At 39.2% G+C, this 18,843-nt stretch overlaps 2 protein-coding genes across 2 annotated transcripts; both read left to right on the plus strand.

The window, feature by feature from the left end:
- The first annotated feature begins 372 nt into the window (after window positions 1-372).
- LOC131536827 (fucolectin-4-like) lies at window positions 373-10,481 on the plus strand. Its single transcript, XM_058769964.1, has 6 exons — window positions 373-434; window positions 2,158-2,196; window positions 2,684-2,936; window positions 3,024-3,169; window positions 9,642-9,921; window positions 10,029-10,481. The coding sequence occupies exons 1-6, from the start codon at window positions 398-400 to the stop codon at window positions 10,189-10,191; spliced, it is 918 nt and encodes a 305-aa protein (XP_058625947.1). The 5' UTR covers window positions 373-397; the 3' UTR covers window positions 10,192-10,481.
- Window positions 10,240-13,153, plus strand: LOC131534418 (fucolectin-like). Its single transcript, XM_058767280.1, has 6 exons — window positions 10,240-10,300; window positions 10,429-10,702; window positions 10,810-10,949; window positions 11,136-11,227; window positions 12,376-12,469; window positions 12,574-13,153. Exons 1-6 carry the CDS (start codon window positions 10,240-10,242, stop codon window positions 12,597-12,599), a joined length of 687 nt encoding a protein of 228 aa, XP_058623263.1. The 3' UTR covers window positions 12,600-13,153.
- Window positions 13,154-18,843: the final 5,690 nt, after the last annotated feature.

Here is an 18,843-nt window from a genome sequence, read left to right on the forward strand (position 1 = left end):
TGTCTGCGTGCTTGCACCTGATTTGGCAGGCCTGTGTAAACTGACAGGAGTTTCAGCACAAACTCCCTGAAAATCTGTGCTGAACACAATATTTTTTAGTTTTAGTATAATAGTTTTGTGCAGTTCTGCAATTCTTGCAGGTTCTTGCACAGTATAAATGACAATAAAGATGTACACAATAACAACTGTGCACAAAATTCACACTGATCCAATAGACATTAGGACAAGTTAAACAAATACAGCGTGTTTGTTTGAAACCTGAGAGACGGGCGAGTGTGACTGAAGGGAGGAGAGACCAGGTTGGTCATGTGATGCACATATAAACAGATCATCCTCCATAAAACGTACATCACTCACACTCTTCATCCTAAAGAAAGACAGACACCTTTAATCAGCCATGAAGAAGCTCTACAAGTGCCTGTGGATCTTACTGGGTAACGTACAACATTCATGTATCTGCTATTTTACACTGATATTAACGCTGAGTTTTCTGTAATGTTTTTCTTTGTTCAGAGATGCCAACACTCATCTCGTCCTCTAATGTGGATTTACAGCATATTATAAAGTTTTAAATATTCTGGCCAAACAAAGCTAAATAATCTAAATGAGTTGCTGTTTCATACATTCATGCTTGTCTATAATTAAGCTGTTTTTTTTCACATGTGAATATCTGTTAAAATGTAATTTATTTCTGTGATCAAAGCTGAATTTTCAGCATCATTACTCCAGTCTTCAGTGTCACATGATCTTCAGAAATCATTCTAATATGCTGATTTGCTGCTCAAGAAACATTTCTGATTATTATCAATGTTTAAAACAGTTGTGCTGCTTCATATTTTTGTGGAAACCGTGATTCATCCTATTTTTCAGGATTTACAGATGAATGGAAAGTTTAAAAGAACAGCATTTATTTGAAACAGAAATCTTTTGTAACAAATAAAAATGTCTTTACTGGCACTTTTGATCACTTTAATGTGTCCTTGATGAATAAAAGTATCAAGTTTGAACGTTTAACGTTTGAAGGGTAGTGTAGATTGTCAATTATGGTTTTGTTTGTCACTTGATATCTAGGATTGTTTTTCTCAGATTATTTTATTTTTATTATTTTGGATCTACTTTACCAAACAAATCTAATGTAAAATATTTGCTTGTTTGTGTATGTAAATGCTTTGTAAGGTGGTGTCCCTACAGTGGTTCAGGCTGAATGACTAAATAAACATTAACAGCAGGATGATATAAAACTGTACATTTCTTGTCTATCACCACCCACTGCCACTTATACCAACGACGGAAATAAGCGCAGCTAGAATAGCCAAATATGTGTGAGAGCATTGCTATCATGTGACTAAATTGTACTGCAATAGGTAGCACTTCAATATTAACCTTGAATCAAGATTAGTTAGCACATAATTTATAATTGAAATGGTTTAATAACAGTATTTTGTTATGGTTACAAAACAGATGAAGGATAGTAAAACATAAACCGATAATTGTACCCAGCATGTGTGTAAATGTTACCTGAGAGAGAGAAAAAGAGAGAGAGCAGAGCCCCATGAAGAGGACCCCAACGAAGAAAGAGAGATCGCCAGCCAAGAAAAGACACAGAGCAACAGTTACAATCCTCTTTTATCCCTTCCTTGACCATGTGACTAAAACATTCAAACTGACCAATCAGCAAACTACAGCTTCACTAACTGTACTAAAGGGGTGACAATTAGTAGACCCCCAATGTATAGACATCTTGGCCTACAGGCCTTGATTGCTATCAGCACTTCTGTGTTTTCAGAAAATGCCAAATTACCCTTTTGTTATGGAAGATAGGTTTGGGACAGGAAAGCAGAAGTCTTTAATCATTTTCAACCTTACAGGTTTGACAGTCTTTATGACTGTTTGTCTGGAAATTCTGGTAGTGATTCACAGGAACGTGTCCTCATCCCACTTTAGATTTCAGTCTTCTGCTTGATGACCATGTTGGATGAAACCGCTGACACATTAAAAATCATTTGTATTATTAATGTGTTTCATCCAACATGGTAATTTCGTAAGTCAATGTTTTATGTTTCCTTTATCATTCAGACAATGTTTTTAATTATTAAATATCAAGGTGAATTAAAATGCAAATTCAACAAAACCCGGTTGTTTGACTTGTTTCCACAGGGTTTTTATTGATTGAGGAAATGGCACGTGGACAAGAAGGTAAGAATCCTTCAGTGTCTAAACACTTTTGTTCTGTTTTATCTGTTAAATGGGCAGATATAAAAGTACTTAGAAATTTAGCCCTGTAATAAATCTCTGAAGCAGTTCGATGCCCAGTTTATAGTTCCTGATATCAGATAGACCAAAGTCAGAAAATGAACTTCTTATTAATGGGCAATATTTCCCTCCAAAATTTATTTTTTTCAGAAACAGTCTTTACAAATTTTTAATGTCAGATCATACGGCTTTTGTATAATATAACATACCAAGCCCATCATGATATATAGGCCAAGATTAGAATTATACTAATAAATGTTGGATATCCAAAATAATAAAAAAAGATGTTTACTATCATTCTTTTACCCTTGTGTTTTAAATATCTGTCGCTGTTTTGCACCCTTAACCCATCATTTGATGATGAGTAAGAAAGATTAGTTTGGTAAAGTAGATGATTTCTTATTGGCCTTTATTGATGAATTTTTTCCAGAGAATGTAGCACTATGGGGCAAAACTAGTCAGTCTTCAACTTCCGACGCAGCTTATCCTGATTTGGCTCTTGATGGATTGTTGAACACCTGGTCCCACACTAACACTGAAACCAACCCATGGTGGAGAGTGGATCTACTGAAGGTATACAGAGTGAACAGAGTGACCATCACTAATAGACCGACCTTTGCTGATAGGATTAACGGAGCGGTGATTTGTATCGGGAACTTTCTTGACATTTACAGCAACACCATGTGAGGATTTCTTTCTTTTGATTTGATTTCTGTGGCTGAAGTGAAGTATTAACAGAAACAGATAACAGATGATCTTTCTGTCTGTAGATGTGGTGTAATCTCTACTCTTGGAGCCGGTGCCACGGCCACTGTCTCATGTGGTGGGATGGAGGGTCGTTATATGGTTGTTCATATTCCTGGAGATCAGCAGATTCTTAGTATTGCTGAAGCTGGAGTCTACGGGTATTTGGCAGGTAATTAGTTTTTGTAGAGCACTTTATTGAATGTAATAAATACTTTTTTACTAACTTACTGTAAACTTATAGTTCACCAGATATATGTCTTTCCAAACCAGTATGACAGTATTCATGCTTTACTGGCGTCTTATGTACAGATGTTTCTGATAAACGTGGGGCTTGAGCATATAACAGGGATGCAAACTCATCATGGGTGAAAAAGGTGACAAAGACTCTAGAGTTGTGCAGTAAAATGCACTTTAAACTTTAAAGATTGGCATTTAATTCATGAAGATGACATGAAAAAAATGTGTCTACTGGTGGAAAACAAAGATTTGTAAGATGAAAATGACATGAAATTACCAGTACAACCAGTAGATGCCAGCAGAGCTCATTAGCTCAGTTACCATTTCCAAATATGGATGCTTTATGCAAATGTCTGTTTATTATTAGTGAAACCATAGTCAACAGAGCATGAAGACTAGACATGTTTCAGAGGTCATAGATGTTTTTCAAATAACTTGTTCATGTCTATTAAACACATGAAAAAAGAACATAGAAATACCAGGTTCCCGTTACTTCTCTTTCTTTGCACTGAGCAATTTACTTACACAAGCCTGTTTACATTATCTGCAGGACAGGGCAGCTCACTTCTGATGAACATGCAAAATGTACATTTATTATTTATTATTAGATTTGCTTGTTTCTCTGTGCCCACATACTGCAATTTGATGCAGCCAAATTCTTAATAAAACTGTTTTCATTGTTATATTTTACTGATTCTGTTGTCAGACAACCAAATTAATATGAAATAGTGACTGAAACGTGACCTATTAAGACTACATAATCAGATCTCCCTTCCAAGATGTTAATCTGTACAAAAATCCTGATTTATTTTTGAGTCGTCGTCTGATGAAATCAAATACACATAAGATAAAAACAACAGCTGTGTTGTGATTTTGACTATACTTGCATTTAAAATTAAAGAAGCAACATAATATCTGGTCTAACTAAAAGCGCTGCTCCTCAGCTGCTCGCAGAACAGAGCAGATGCAAAACCTTGCACTCGCGCAGCAGTATTGGCGAGTCTCAGAAACGTCTGGTTACATATGGTAACCCTCGTTCCCTGATGGAGGGAACGGAGACATTGTGTCGAGTGTATGACACTAGGGGTCGCTCTTGGGAGCCCAAACACCTCTGACATCTTTGAGAAAAGGCCAATGAAATTGAGTGTGCAGATTTTGCATAGCTGGCCACACCCGGATATCAGGGTATAAATAGGCTAGCTTAGCATCGGCTCACTCGTTCTTTTCTGAGGAGTTGAGAAGCGTCTCAACCCACTCAGAGGCAGTCCATCAGGGAACGAGGGTTACCATACGTAACCAGACGTTCCCCTTCTGTCGTTCACTTCGACGTTGTGTCGAGTGTACGACACTAGGGGTCCCCATGGAAAACAACTGCCAAACTGCGTCACAAGTCCACGGGGGTGCAAATGTTGACAAGCCAGCGTGTCACGACCAAATGCACCTCTCCTCCTCGTAACCTTCAAACGCCCAAGACTTAAGACCTCACTCTCCAACATCTGGGAGAGTCGCCATAAAGTCAAAGGTCCCCTCAGCCGGAGCCTTTTCCCTACAGTAATACTAAAACTGCTGGGCAAATTCTTCCACAGTGTCACCAAAGAGACCAGCCTGTGAAATGGGGGCGTCAAGAAAGCGGACTTTCTTGGCTTCCCGCATCTTGGCCGGGTTGAGGTACCTGGACTACCATAGCAGACGTCGCCCTTCCCAGGGCCTGCGCCGTGACCTTCGTAGCTCGGAGAGCATAGTCGGTCGCCGAGCGCAGTTCCTGCAATACCTCTGGGTTAGGACCGCCCTTGTGCAGTTCTTTCAACGCCTTGGCCTGGTAGATCTGCAGGATTGCCACAGCATGCAGGACTGACGCAGCTTGTCCAGAGGCAGTGTAAGCCTTCGCCACTAGGGACAAAGAAAACTTACATGCCCTGGACGGGAGTCTCGGGCGGCCCCGCCAGGTGGTGGCATTTTGCGGGCACAGATGCACCACAATTGCTCTCTCCACCTGGGGAACCTCGCTGATATACCCCCTCGCTGGACCCCCGTCGAGGGTGGTGAGGGCTGAGGAGCCTGTGTACCGTGTTCCGGCCGAAAAGGGGCCTTTCACAATTTTGTCAGCTCCTCATGCACTTCCGGGAAGAAAGGCACCGGGGCCGAATGCGACTTAGCGTTGCGCTCAGCACCCAGAAACCAATCATCCAGCCGCGAATGCTCGGGGCAGGGTGGGGGAGACCACTCCAGCCTGATGCTCTTGGCTGCCCGGGCAAGCACAGCTGCCATCTCAGCGTCAGCCTTGGACTGAGGCCTGGCACCCAGAGGGGCCTGCTCAGCCGAGACATCCACTTCCGATGGCTCGAGCCCACCCTCCGATACTGCGATCGACAGCTCATCCTGCTCATGAGTCCCAAAAGAGAAATTGAGCCCGCCCACAGACGGGTTCTCAAACTCATCCGGAAACTCGACCGGTAAAAACGAAGCTGGTGAAGAATGTGAAGCCCACGGGGATTGACCTGGCGAAACTGTCTCATTCTCCCCATGCCCTCCCGCAGTACACATTGCTGTAGCTTCATACCCGGAGGTAGAAGAACCAGGACAGCAAGCAGCTGCGGTGACTTGGGGTCCTTTGGTAAAGAACCCGAGCCGCGAGCGCAACGTGCCGATAGAAAGTGCCTCGCAAGCGGGGCACAACCCATCCACGAGCGCTGCCTCAGCGTGAGCGTGGCCCAAACATTAAATACAGCGGTCGTGGCGGTCTTCCGGGACATGCCAACCGCACCCAGAAACACACGGACGGAAAGGCATGGCGAATCACACAATCCCACCATGTTTTTGCTCTTTTAGAAGTTTTTGCTCTTTCAGAGGAATGCTTCTTCCAGAGATCGCCGTCGAAGCACCCAGGGATACTCTCACAACACTTAGCCGTGCTTGAGAAGGGAGAGACTGCTGACTGTGCCTTAGATCCAACGACAAGGCTTTGAGAGGTGAATGGCTGCAACTTCTCCGTGAGAGATGCTGCATTCGGCTCCAAAAAACAGAACGAGTGAGCAGATGCTACGCTAGCCTATTTATACCCGGATATCCGGGTGTGGCTAGCTATGCAAATTCTGCACACCCAATTTCATTGGCCTTTTCTCAAATATGGCAGAGGTGTTTGGGCTCCCAAGAGCGACCCCTAGTGTCGTACACTCGACACAACGTCGAAGTGAACGACAGAAGGGGAAATAAATAAGGTTTGTCCAATTATGTGTTATGTATTGTTGCTAGGCGCTTTTTTGAAAAAGTCTCTGAATCTAGCGACAAAGTCGCTAAGTTGGCAAAACTGTCAGCATCTCCATTTCTCCAACTACAGGCTAGGCAACGGGTCAAACAGAAAATGTGTGCTGCATTAATCACGCGTTAATAAAATTAGTGCCGTTAAAATGAGTTTGCGTTAACGCATTAATTTTGACAGCTCTAATTATTTAAATACTTAACTACAAATTTTGTTACTTTTTAATGGCATAAACATTAAATAACGCATTAAATATTTAGACACTTCTTAGATTTAATGTAAAAACTAAATTTTTCAAACATTGCCTTAAAAGTGACTCGTCTTTAAGTTGCTTTTTCACAGACAGGGCTTAGACTAAACCAGGATTAGGCCATAGTTCAATTAGGACATTTAAGTAATTTTAAGTAATTTAAGTAGAAAAAAAACATTGCCTGGTGTGCATCTTGAGAATTTTTTTTTTTTAAGATCAATCATCAAGTTTCTTTCAATTGAAACGGCTCAGGCTTACATTTTAGTCTAGGACTAGGCTTAAGCCTTGTCTGTGAAACCAGGGGTTTAAGTTTTATCTTTAATTGTAGAAGCTGCTATTCAGCTAACACAGACTTGTTGGTACTGTAGTTTTGTTACTCTGAATTTACTCAGCATCACTTAATGCACAGCTCTATTTTGACATTGGCTTGTTCATTCTGGCCATTGCTACAGTTATCACCGTTAATCACAGAACAATTTAGCGGATTCACTCACTTAATTTTTTACACTCGTGGTTGTTAATCCTGAAACCGTATACGTGGACGTTTGGTCCTCTTAGACAAACAAAACTTTTCTTCAAATTGTGAATGGATTATACAGAAAAACTGAGCAAAGGGCGCTTCCCTTATAGCGCAACTGACCAAGCTTACTCGCATGAAAACTACACAATGAATCTCTTATTTACATTGTGCATGCTTTCTTTTTCTTTTGTTATAATGGGAAGATCTGCGAACACGAAGAACTAAAACTTGCAAAAACAAAAATGAGTTCAGAGCAGATCCTGACTAGCCTTCACTTGTTCTGTTTCTTGGAGCCGAATGCAGCGTCTCTCACGGAGAAGTTGCAGCCATTCACCTCTCAACGCCTTGTCGTTGGATCCTCTGATTGGCCATTGATTTCAACAGAGATGCCTGTGATTTGCTACAATATAAAGTGCTGCAGAAACGTATTGTAAATATAAACTTTTGGTTTTGTAATTCGAAACCAGAGCATGCGCACAACACCAGACAGGAGCGTTTGAAAGCGGGTGAGTTCGAGCAGGTTTGAGTTGGTAGTAATGGTACTATACAGACAAATCAACAGTCAACTTTCTTTTTTATTCCAAATAGGTGTTATTGAAGATATTGGTTATATTTCCACCAGGTTGCTGGGACTAATGATGTAATGAATTACTATGGGCATCTAATAATTTTGTGTATATACACTGAACAAAATTATAAACGCAACACTTTTGTTTTTGCCCCCATTTTTCATGAGCTGAACTCAACGATCTAAGACTTTTTCTATATACACAAAAGGCCTATTTCTCTCAAATATTGTTCACAAATCTGGCTAAATCTGTGTTAGTGAGCACTTCTCCTTTGCTGAGATACTCCATCCACCTCACAGGTGTGGCATATCAAGATGCTGATTAGACAGCATGATTATTGCACAGGTGTGCCTTAGGCTGGCCACAATAAAAGGCCACTCTAAAATGTGCAGTTTTATCACACAGAACAATGCCACAGATGTCGCAAATTTTGAGGGAGCGTGCAATTGGCATGCTGACTGCAGGAATGTCCACCAGAGCTGTTGCCCGTGAATTGAATGTTCATTTCTCTACCATAAGCCGTCTCCAAAGGCTTTCAGAGAATTTGGCAGTACATCCAACCGGCCTCACAACCGCAGACCACGTGTAACCACACCAGCACAGGACTACATCCAGCATCTTCACCTCCAAGATCGTCTGAGACCAGCCACCCGGACAGCTGCTGCAACAATCGGTTTGCATAACCAAAGAATTTCTGCACAAACTGTCAGAAACCGTCTCAGGGAAGCTCATCTGCATGCTCGTCGTCCTTATCGGGGTCTCGACCTGACTGCAGTTCGTCGTCGTAACTGACTTGAGTGGGCAAATGCGCACATTTGATGGCGTCTGGCACTGTGGAGAGGTGTTCTCTTCATGAATGAATCGTACAGTGGAAATACACTGGAAATATAACCAATACGTACACTGGAAATATAACCAATATCTTCAATAACACCTATTTGGAATAAAAAAGAAAGTTGACTGTTGATTTGTCTGACAAATGTGGACTGTTTAACATGATAAATTAACAGAATTTACAGACAGCATGTATGGCGTCGTGTGGGTGAGCGGTTTGCTGATGTCAACGTTGTGGATCGAGTGGCCCATGGTGGCAGTGGGGTTATGGTATGGGCAGGCGTATGTTATGTTGATGGCATTTTGAATGCACAGAGATACCGTGACGAGATCCTGAGGCCTATTGTTGTGCCATTCATCTACGACCATCACCTCATGTTGCAGGATGATAATGCACGGCCCCATGTTGCAAGGATCTGTACACAATTCCTGGAAGCTGAAAACATCCCAGTACTTTCATGGCCAGCATACTCACCGGACATGTCACCCATTGAGCATGTTTGGGATGCTCTGGATCGGCGTATACGACAGCATGTTCCAGTTCCTGCCAATATCCAGCAACTTTGCACAGCCATTGAAGAGGAGTGGACCAACATTCCACAGACCACAATCAACAACCTGATCAACTCTATGCGAAGGAGATGTGTAGCACTGCGTGAGGCAAATGGTGGTCACACCAGATACTGACTGGTTTTCGGACCCCCCGGACCCCCCCCAATACAGAAAAACTGCACATTTTAGAGTGGCCTTTTACAACAAAAACAAAAGTGTTGCGTTTATAATTTTATTCAGTGTAGTTGTGAAGGACATTGTTAGACAAAAAGTAATTCTGTTTGTAATTCCGTTTGGTGACAGAAGTCTAGTTGGTGCAGAAATGACATACTTCACCATCATCTCCTGCACTGTTGCTCTCAAATTTTATTTGAATTGTGCTTAAACATGGGTCACGACGGGTTTTTATTAATTTTCCAGGAAATCGGGCAATAGGAGGAGCCACTATACAGTCGTCAACATCTGCAGACTGGGTTGCTGAAAGGGCCGTTGATGGTAATCGAGGTCTCCAGCAGTTGTATACGGGATGCTCCTCAACCCTTAATGAGACAGAGCCGTGGTGGAGGCTGGATCTGCAGGATGTCTACCGAGTTAATAAAGTGGTCGTCACTAATAGAAAAGACTGCTGTACAGAACAAATAAACGGAGCAGAGATTCACATCGGAAACTCTTTGGAGAACAACGGCATCAACAATCACATGTGAGAAACTTGAGGTTGAAAGAGTGTGAGACATCAAGGACAAATGTGAAGGATTAATGCAGATATGACAGTATTTTTATATCCTTCATGTGTTTCTCTGTCTGTAGATGTGCTGTTATTCCTGCTATTCCAGCAGGTGAGTCCTATAACTACTCATGTGATGGATTAGATGGACGTTATGTGATTATTCATATCCCTGGAGACTGGAAGATTCTTGCGCTTTGTGAGGTTGAAGTCTACGGGTATTTGGCTGGTAATTCATTGTTGTAGAGCATTAAGTCCAATATTCTACATTTAATATATAATTCATGTAATATCATGCCATACTTGAAACGTACTATAAAGGAACACAAAATCATAATTTTCACAATTCGGTTTGGTGAGAGTAGTTGATGCAGTAATAATTCACTTCACCTCCAGTCGTTGTTCCTCAGTAATCTTCCCCTCTGCTGCAAACTTTGTGCATCAAGACGAGTCGTGACATTTTTTTCATACATTTTTTTTTAGAAAATCTGGCAGTAGCTGGAGCTGCTATACAGTCGTCAACATCTGCGGACTGGTTTGCTGAAAAAGCCATTGATCGAGGTCTCCAGCAGCTGTATACGGGATGCTCCTCAACCCTTAATGAGACAGACCCGTGGTGGAGGCTGGATCTGCAGGATGTCTACCGAGTTAGTAAAGTGGTCGTCACTAATAGAAAAGACTGCTGTGCAGAACAAATAAACGGAGCAGAGATTCGCATCGGAAACTCTTTGGAGAAAAACGGCATCAACAATCCCATGTGAGAAACTTGAGGTTGAAAGAGTGTGAGACATCAAGGACAAATGTGAAGGATTAATGCAGATATGACAGTATTTTTATATCCCTCATCTGTTTCTCTGTCTGTAGATGTGCTGTTATTCCTGCTATTCCAGCAGGTGAGTCCTACAGCTACTCATGTGATGGGATGGAGGGACGTTACGTGAATCTGATCATTCCTGGAGACATGAAGATACTCACTCTGTGTGAGGTGAAGGTCTATGGAGAAGGTATACATCAGTAATATTGGTTTATAATATATCAGATAATAATATCTTCACATCATCAATTTTTGTCAATATGCCGCAGTGAGGCGCGTGGATAAGTTTTAATAAATGCAAGCTCATTTGTAGGGTGCAAACCATATTTCTTAGCATTTTTTATGAATTTACATATATATGAATATATTTTTCTAGGTCCCTGTTTAAAAAGATCATTTGTAAAACTGCTGTTTCACTCCAGCAAAGATTTGACCGACTCTACAATAAGAGAAAACGTTCTGAAACAGGTGAGAAAAAAAAGTAACAATTGATGAGAAAACCAACACTTATTGCATTGTTAAAGGGGTCATATAATACGATTTCACCTTTTTAACTTGTGTTAGTGTGTAATGTAGCTGTGTGAGCATAAACAACATCTGCAAAGTTACGAAGCTCAAAGTTCAATGCAAAGGGAGAAATTGTCTTTTACAGAATTAGCAAAGCATCGTCTGCAGTGAACGGCTGGTAAGGGACTACAGCAAAATACTTCCGGGTTAGTGACATCATAAACCCAGATAAACCCCGCCCCCCGGGAACATGCAACGAAGGGGGCGAGGCCATGCTGCGCTGCTTCAGAGAAGAGGAAGAAAACTTGGGGTGCATGTAAAAATGATTCATATACTGTATGAATCGCGATTCTGTCTTCTAACGATTCTCATGTATTCACAAGTTTCAAAATCAATGTTGTAAAGCAGTGGTTCTTAATACTGTTCCTCGCATCGCCCTGCTCTGCATCTCTCTCGCTCTCTCTCTCTCTCATTCAGAACTGTTCCATTTATACACTTATTTTCACATAGCTATGGCAAGCGTTAAACATGGACAGTTGCCGCACTGTATTAAAGCTTTAATCAGGATAAAAACGTATATTAAAAGCTAACATAAGCAGTAGCATAATAACAGCGTCTCTAAAAGTATGAGACAACAACAAACAAAAAACAGGCCTACCATTAAAAGCCGTGCTCTGCGCGATCCTCTTCACTAATATCCTCTGCGTCTCAATCGGGCTCAAACTGACAAGCAATATAGACGACCCCATTGTTTACAATACAACCGGAGGCGGTTTAGCCAATCACAACACACTGGGCCAGCTAACCAATCAGAGCCCATCTTGTATTTTTGTTAAAAACTAAATCAACTGCTGTTCTCCTGCAGTTGCATTTGCAAAGAGAGAACTGGTTTATATTATGATACAAAGGTTCACCGACTGAAGTGCCGATCACCTATTGATTATTCAAACTAATTTACAGCATGAACAAATTTACAATATTCTCACATTTTAAAGAGACTGATTTTACAAAAGTACTGTTTGGGACATGACACGAGAAAAGAGGAGAGGAAGATCTCAATGTCTTGTCATATTCTGATCTAATCAGTTTAGTATGAATGTTATTTCCAGTTGGGATCTGCTCTGGCTGATAGAGGAATCACAGACGTGACACTGAGGTGGTCTCAAACCCCTAAACAGGAAGTGAAGCAGAACGCTGACAAACGTGAGTGTGTTCTCACAACGGTACAATAACTTATGACACATGCTGCACAAATAGGAATGATTATAAAATTATGATATGTAATAGCAATAATGTTTCATTTACAGGTCGTTGTGATTCAAGTATGCAATAATTCCCTGGAAATCAACAGTGTCTCTGACTCACTAAATTCACATTCATTCAATTTCTTCATAATTTATGAAAGCTCGTTTCCATCACTGAATAAAAAATAAAACAAGGTAATTGTGACTTTATCTCACAATTCTGACATAAAGTCCATTCTGAGGGGAAAAAAGAGAGACTTTTCTTACAATTGCAAGTTTATATCTCGCACTTTATTACTTTATTTCTCAGAATTGTGAGAGTAGTAACTATGCTCGACAGCTGGACAACTTTGTTTGCGATTGGTGCGAGAGGGTTTTGGTTTGCAGAACTTCGCACACTAGATGAGAAACGGCATTATAATGCATTATAATTGTAGCAAATCCTTGTTAATGTACTACAGTCTGTAAGATTGTACTTTTTACATCCTAGTCTGTACATTTTAATATTAGAAACAGTACTAATAGCATTATTTAGATGCCAGATACATTATGTATTTTTTAAGCTATGACTTTGGATAATTGATTTTTAGAATAGAGATCACGGTTCTCCCACGATTCAGAAATCAAAACATTAGACAACCAAACTAAATAATATGTAGGCTAATATTCTTGAGGTTCTGACTAAATGTTTTTTTTTTTTAATGTTATAAATGAGTCTATTTAAAAATATTTATTAATTTAAATGAATTCATGATGTAAAAAATCATTTGAAATAAATGAATGAAGACTTCCTCCAGAGTTTTTGAACTAATCTCTTGAATGAATGATTCAGAAATCAAATACATTTGAACAATCACTGGTCACCACCTACTGGCATAATGTAACATATACAGTCTTTATTTGAAGCGTAACATTAGTTCCAAAGATCAGTTCCTAATTTTGATCGTGGCTATATCCGGACCATAAACTTTTATCCTAATACTTTCGTTATTATTTAATGTCTGCAACACAGAAATGTAGCCTGCTGTGTAGACTGTTTGCGAAGCTGTTTCAACATAAAGCTTACATGATGAGCGCTGCTCTCTCTGGATCAGCGGCTGCACGAAAACAGGTGTAAATATTCTGATGTGATTGTGATTTCAAAGGTTCAATAGACAGCGGAATCAATGTCATTAAGGGATAAGGTAACGCGTGTTTGAATCGCAGTATTTTAATGATTGATCGTGCATACATATGAGCCTATAGCATATGTATTTTTGTATGTCATATTTGTACCAGACCTCAAAAGTAACCTGGGCCTGGGCCATTTATCTTTAATGTGATCACAGTTTAAGAAAAACATTGTAAGCTACTAATTATTTCATTATTTTATTAAATTTCCAGTTATTCAAGCGAATAAATTATACACCTAAAGTGAGCAAAGAACATTTACATTATCACATTGTCACTGACTATAGTCTAGCGTGAGTTTAAACACTCTCAGAAAACTCCCGTTATTATCAATGAAGCTGTCTACACTGTCAAATTAATCTCTTACTTATCTGCACTTTGTTGTTTATGAGAGAATTCGCGAGAGTGCAGAATTCAGTCAGCAAGTGTCCGCACTGAACAAAAGCGATGACTCATCTGAACACTTCTGACTGACCGTTGCATTCATAAACTCAACAGAATCGTGTGTGATTGGTTAAAATGCGCAACGCTGTAAAAAGAAATATGATCCGATATGATCAGATCTAAATGTAATGCTGCAATCAACACTTTTAATTTCAATTTTACTTTATTCGTGACAATTTGGTGGCATTTTGCGTCAAGCCCCCGTTAATTTCAGACCCGTTGCCAGGGGAAGGCTATGAGACGCGTTCGGCCAGATGTTTCTCAGGTCAGTCAGAGCACTCATGGTACGCACAGTGCATACAGCCATACACCTGCAGGCGCCACTGTACTGGTTTTTGTGGTTTACGGGGACAAAATTTGTATAATGACATAGGTATGACAGAGGTATTACAATTTGAAGGTGGTTTATGAGGACACTGCCAATGTCCCCATAAAACAAAAGGCTTAAAAAACCATACTAAATGGTGGGGTTTTTTTTATCTAAAAATGCAGACAGTCTCCTGTAAGGGGTAGGTTTAGGTGTAGGGTTGGTGTAGGGCAATAGCACATACAGTGTGTACAGTATAAAAACCATTACGCCTATAGAGAGTCCCCGTAAACTACTAAAACAAACGTACTTGTTTCTGTGAATTGTGGGGACTTTCCATAGACTTCTATTATATTATATTATACTTTATTTATATTTAGTCATTTAGCAGACGCTTTTATCCAAAGCGACTTACAAATGAGGATAACAGAAGCAATCAATTGTAGTATTAAAACAACTAAAACCGATCCAAAATTAAAAGCTAAAACTTTATAAATACTATATATACACATTTATAAAAATGAATGCATACAACAAAATTTCAAAACTTAACATTTAAATGAAAACAAAAAATAAAGCTAAAACAACTCAAAATATTAAAGAACAAAAGGTATGAGTATAATAATGATTCTAACATAACACTAAGCCAAACAACAAAAACAACTACATGTGTGTATGTACAACCCCCACCCCCACCCCCACCCCCACCCCCCCCCACATACACACACACACACACACACACACACACATACACACACATATATATATATATATATATATATATATATATATATATATATATAATTTTTTTCATTTCAGTGTAGTTTGTTGAAGTACTAAAATAACTAAAATTAAATAAAACGTAATAAAAAAACGAATGAAATAACATTACTCCAACTTTAACTAAAATAGATAACAAATACAAAATCAATCTACATTAGTTTATCAGTAATCCTAAAAAAATTACACTGAGCCAAACACACATGCTAAAAACAACAACTTACTTTCATAGTAAGAAATGGTTAAAACTGAAACAGAAGTTAAATAAGTAGTAGGAAAGAGGATAAATAAAAAGTGATACTTATGTCCCTTGCTGTTGTCCCTGCATGGTAGAGTCGATGGTCTTTACACTCTTCGGTCTTCACACGACGGCAGCCGCAGTAAACTAAGTTTTTTCAATCTCTTCTAACAAAATACTAATTGAATTCAGCTGGACACACTTTCCTGTTAATCACAACAAATGGCCAAGCAAGCATATGACACTGACAAGGTACGTGATACAGAACAAGACCAAACACGATTTCAGCACGTCTCCACACAGTAAACAAAACGAGTGTTTCCTAGCAAGGACAACTGTGCTAAACACTAATGAGACAAGTAAATACACTTACGAGCTGATTTTAACTTCCGCTGACCAAATATATTATAATAATATATTATACTGACCAAAATATATTTTCTATCCCCTAACCCTAAACCTACCCCTTACAGAAAACCTGTTTGCATTGTTACACTTTCAGATAAACATCATTTACTATTTTTAATATTTTTTTCCCTCGTGGGGACCGCAGGAATTATTGTCCGTATTACCGTATTTTTGTCTTGCCATATCGTTTATTGCTCGCTACTGTGTTGCTATAATTCTAGTCTGGCCGTTTCCTGAAGGAAAAAAAACTCCGATCTATGATGTAATTAATAAAACATGTTTTTTGATTACCCAAAGTTTATTGCCATTGTTCTCTTATTCAAATTATAAATGATATAACTAAACAAATTAATTGGGCATAGGTGAAGCTGTGCGCTTGAATTTGTCATAGCATCATCCTGTGCAGTGTGGTGAATTATTATTGCTCATTATTGTCTATTGGCTATTTTAGTAATTTGAATAACATGGGTTATCCTAATATATTGATTAATGACATTGTATTATAATATTACACCACCCAAATATTTACTCCGTTCTAATTTTCATTGTCAGTACAGGCTTTTTTTTATTTTTTTTAAGCTTACTGACCATTATGGATTAGTGTAGGCTGCATTAAAAAGTCTTGAACATAAAACAACAGGGTAAAAAATGTTGATATAGTTGACGACTAGACATAATCATTTCATGACTCTAGACACTTCTTTGTGAAGACAGTGGCATAATACAGTGAAATATGTTCTTTAGCCATATAAAAACAGTTGCCATGTTTGGCAGATGGGAGTTTTCCTTACTCAAACATGTTCTGAGGGCAGAAAGGAAAATGATTGGTTCACAGATTCAACCAATGAAATTGAAGCAGAGGCGGGGTCAGGAAATTTGAACTTGTGGAGGAAATGCTTCAGGCAGATACGTTACTGAAGCTTCGTGGGAGGCATTTATAACAAGGTAAGTTAATTTACCATGTATTTTAATGAAACAAACAAACAAACAAAAAAACATCTCTAACCTTTAGTGAGATAATTAGCGAACAAAGATGCACAGAACAAATAATCATTGACTAAATATATCATATAGTATGCATTTTCATTAGACTGCTTCATCAGTCCATTGCACCAAAGCTGCTAATGAGGTAACTGGAGTAAAACATGCTTTTCCAATGCTACCGCGCTATCTGTGAAACCGATATGAGCGACAACATAACTTATTCAAATCTCTGTGACATTTCATCAGTCAGTTAGCGTTAGCATTAGCATTAGTACTGCTCTCAGGGCAAGAGTACTCAATATTCATATTACTGTTCTTTTTACTGAACTATGTGCTGCTCTCAGGGCAGGAGTAGTCAATATTCATATTATTTTTACTGAACTACGTACTGCTCTCAGGGCAGGAGTACTCAATAGGTCCCTATTACTGTTATTTTTACAGAACTATGTGCTGCTCTCGGGGCAAGAGTACTCAATATTAATATCACTGTTATTTTTACTAAACTCAATAGGTCCCTATTACTTATCTTTTTACTGAACTATGCGCTGCTCTCAGGTCAGGAGTACTCAATATTCATATTATTGTTATTTTCTCCAAACTATGGACTGCTCTCAGGGCAGGAGTACTCAATAGGTCAGTGTTACTTTGGGCTGCACGATATATCGTATGCGATATTTAATGCGCATCTTGTCAGTAAAGCCGGTTCTGTAATCAGCAGTAATTTCCATCACGTGCGTGATTTCACATGGAGCAGCATTTACTACACAGAGCCGATGTTCACTGACAAGCCGCGCAAATCCACATTGATAATGAACGTGGTTTGTGCAGCTTGTCAGTGAACATCGGCTCTGTGTAGTAAATGCTGCTCCATGTGAAATCATGCACGTGATGGAAATTATCGCTGATTACAGAAGCGGCTTTACTGACAAGATGCGCATTAAATATCCTGTGCGATATATCGTGCAGCCCTAGTGTTACTCTTATTTTTAGTATACTATGTGCTATCCTCTATGACCTAACCATTGTTCATTCTTTTAAACAGCACATTATATCAGTCATGAAGAACATTCAGTAAACATGGCTGGGCATTCTTGACTGTTGTAAAACTGAAGAAAGTTGTCCCATAATATACATTGTATTCTACACTGCGTAGATGTGTGTGTGTGTGTGTGTGTGTGTGTATGTATATATATATATATATATATATATATATATATATATTTGTTCTATATAGTATTGATATTTTAGCATAACTTTCCTGTTTATTTTTACTAGTTTTAGTCTAGTAAATTTATGCATATTTTTAAAGGTATTCAATTATAATTTTTTTTAAATCATTACATTTATAAATCAGTAGACAATTACTGTATTATTGATTGATCTTTTATTTTATTCTTCCGTTACCTGGAGGAGCTGGCAGAAACTGGACAAATCAAAGGAGCTAACACTGAAGAGGCATCTGACGCTGCAGAGTCCAAAATGGTGCAAAAATGGAGATGTATGAAAAATGGTTTATGTTTGGTTTAACCTCATAAAAGCACATAATAGCCAGATGTGGATGGTAATTGGTTCTCATGGGGACGTAAGCGATTTTCAACATTTTATAGAACTTGGTCGAAAAGAACACACATACAATCTTAACTCAGAACATTCCAAGGAGTTTTCCCTCCATCGCCGAGTCGTAAAATTTACAAATGACCAACACAACGCCCAAGTATCTGACTAGCTTCCTGCCTGTTCTCTTTATCATCTCATGAGACCCATGAAACTGTGAGGAGAACATCTGGCTACCTTTGAAGAACAGGGGTTTTTTTATCTAAAAATGCAGACAGTCTCCTGTAAGGGGTAGGTTTAGGTGTAGGGTTGGTGTAGGGCAATAGCACATACAGTGTGTACAGTATAAAACCATTACGCCTATAGAGAGTCCCCGTAAACTACTAAAACAAACGTACTTGTTTCTGTGAATTGTGGGGACTTTCCATAGACTTCTATTATATTATAT

The sequence above is a fragment of the Onychostoma macrolepis genome, chromosome 03, assembly GCF_012432095.1.
Source record: "Onychostoma macrolepis isolate SWU-2019 chromosome 03, ASM1243209v1, whole genome shotgun sequence".
Classification (NCBI taxonomy): domain Eukaryota; kingdom Metazoa; phylum Chordata; class Actinopteri; order Cypriniformes; family Cyprinidae; genus Onychostoma; species Onychostoma macrolepis.

Bases quoted from the DNA above. Each gene is read 5' to 3' on its own strand.
- LOC131536827 (XM_058769964.1), top strand. From the start codon at position 398: ATGAAGAAGCTCTACAAGTGCCTGTGGATCTTACTGG. The intron at 2,197-2,683 runs GTAAGAATCCTT...AATTTTTTCCAG, and splicing joins AATGGCACGTGGACAAGAAG to AGAATGTAGCACTATGGGGC. The intron at 2,937-3,023 runs GTGAGGATTTCT...TTCTGTCTGTAG, and splicing joins GACATTTACAGCAACACCAT to ATGTGGTGTAATCTCTACTC.
- LOC131534418 (XM_058767280.1), top strand. From the start codon at position 10,240: ATGCCATACTTGAAACGTACTATAAAGGAACACAAAATCATAATTTTC. The intron at 10,301-10,428 runs GTGAGAGTAGTT...ATTTTTTTTTAG, and splicing joins AATTTTCACAATTCGGTTTG to AAAATCTGGCAGTAGCTGGA. The intron at 10,703-10,809 runs GTGAGAAACTTG...CTCTGTCTGTAG, and splicing joins AACGGCATCAACAATCCCAT to ATGTGCTGTTATTCCTGCTA.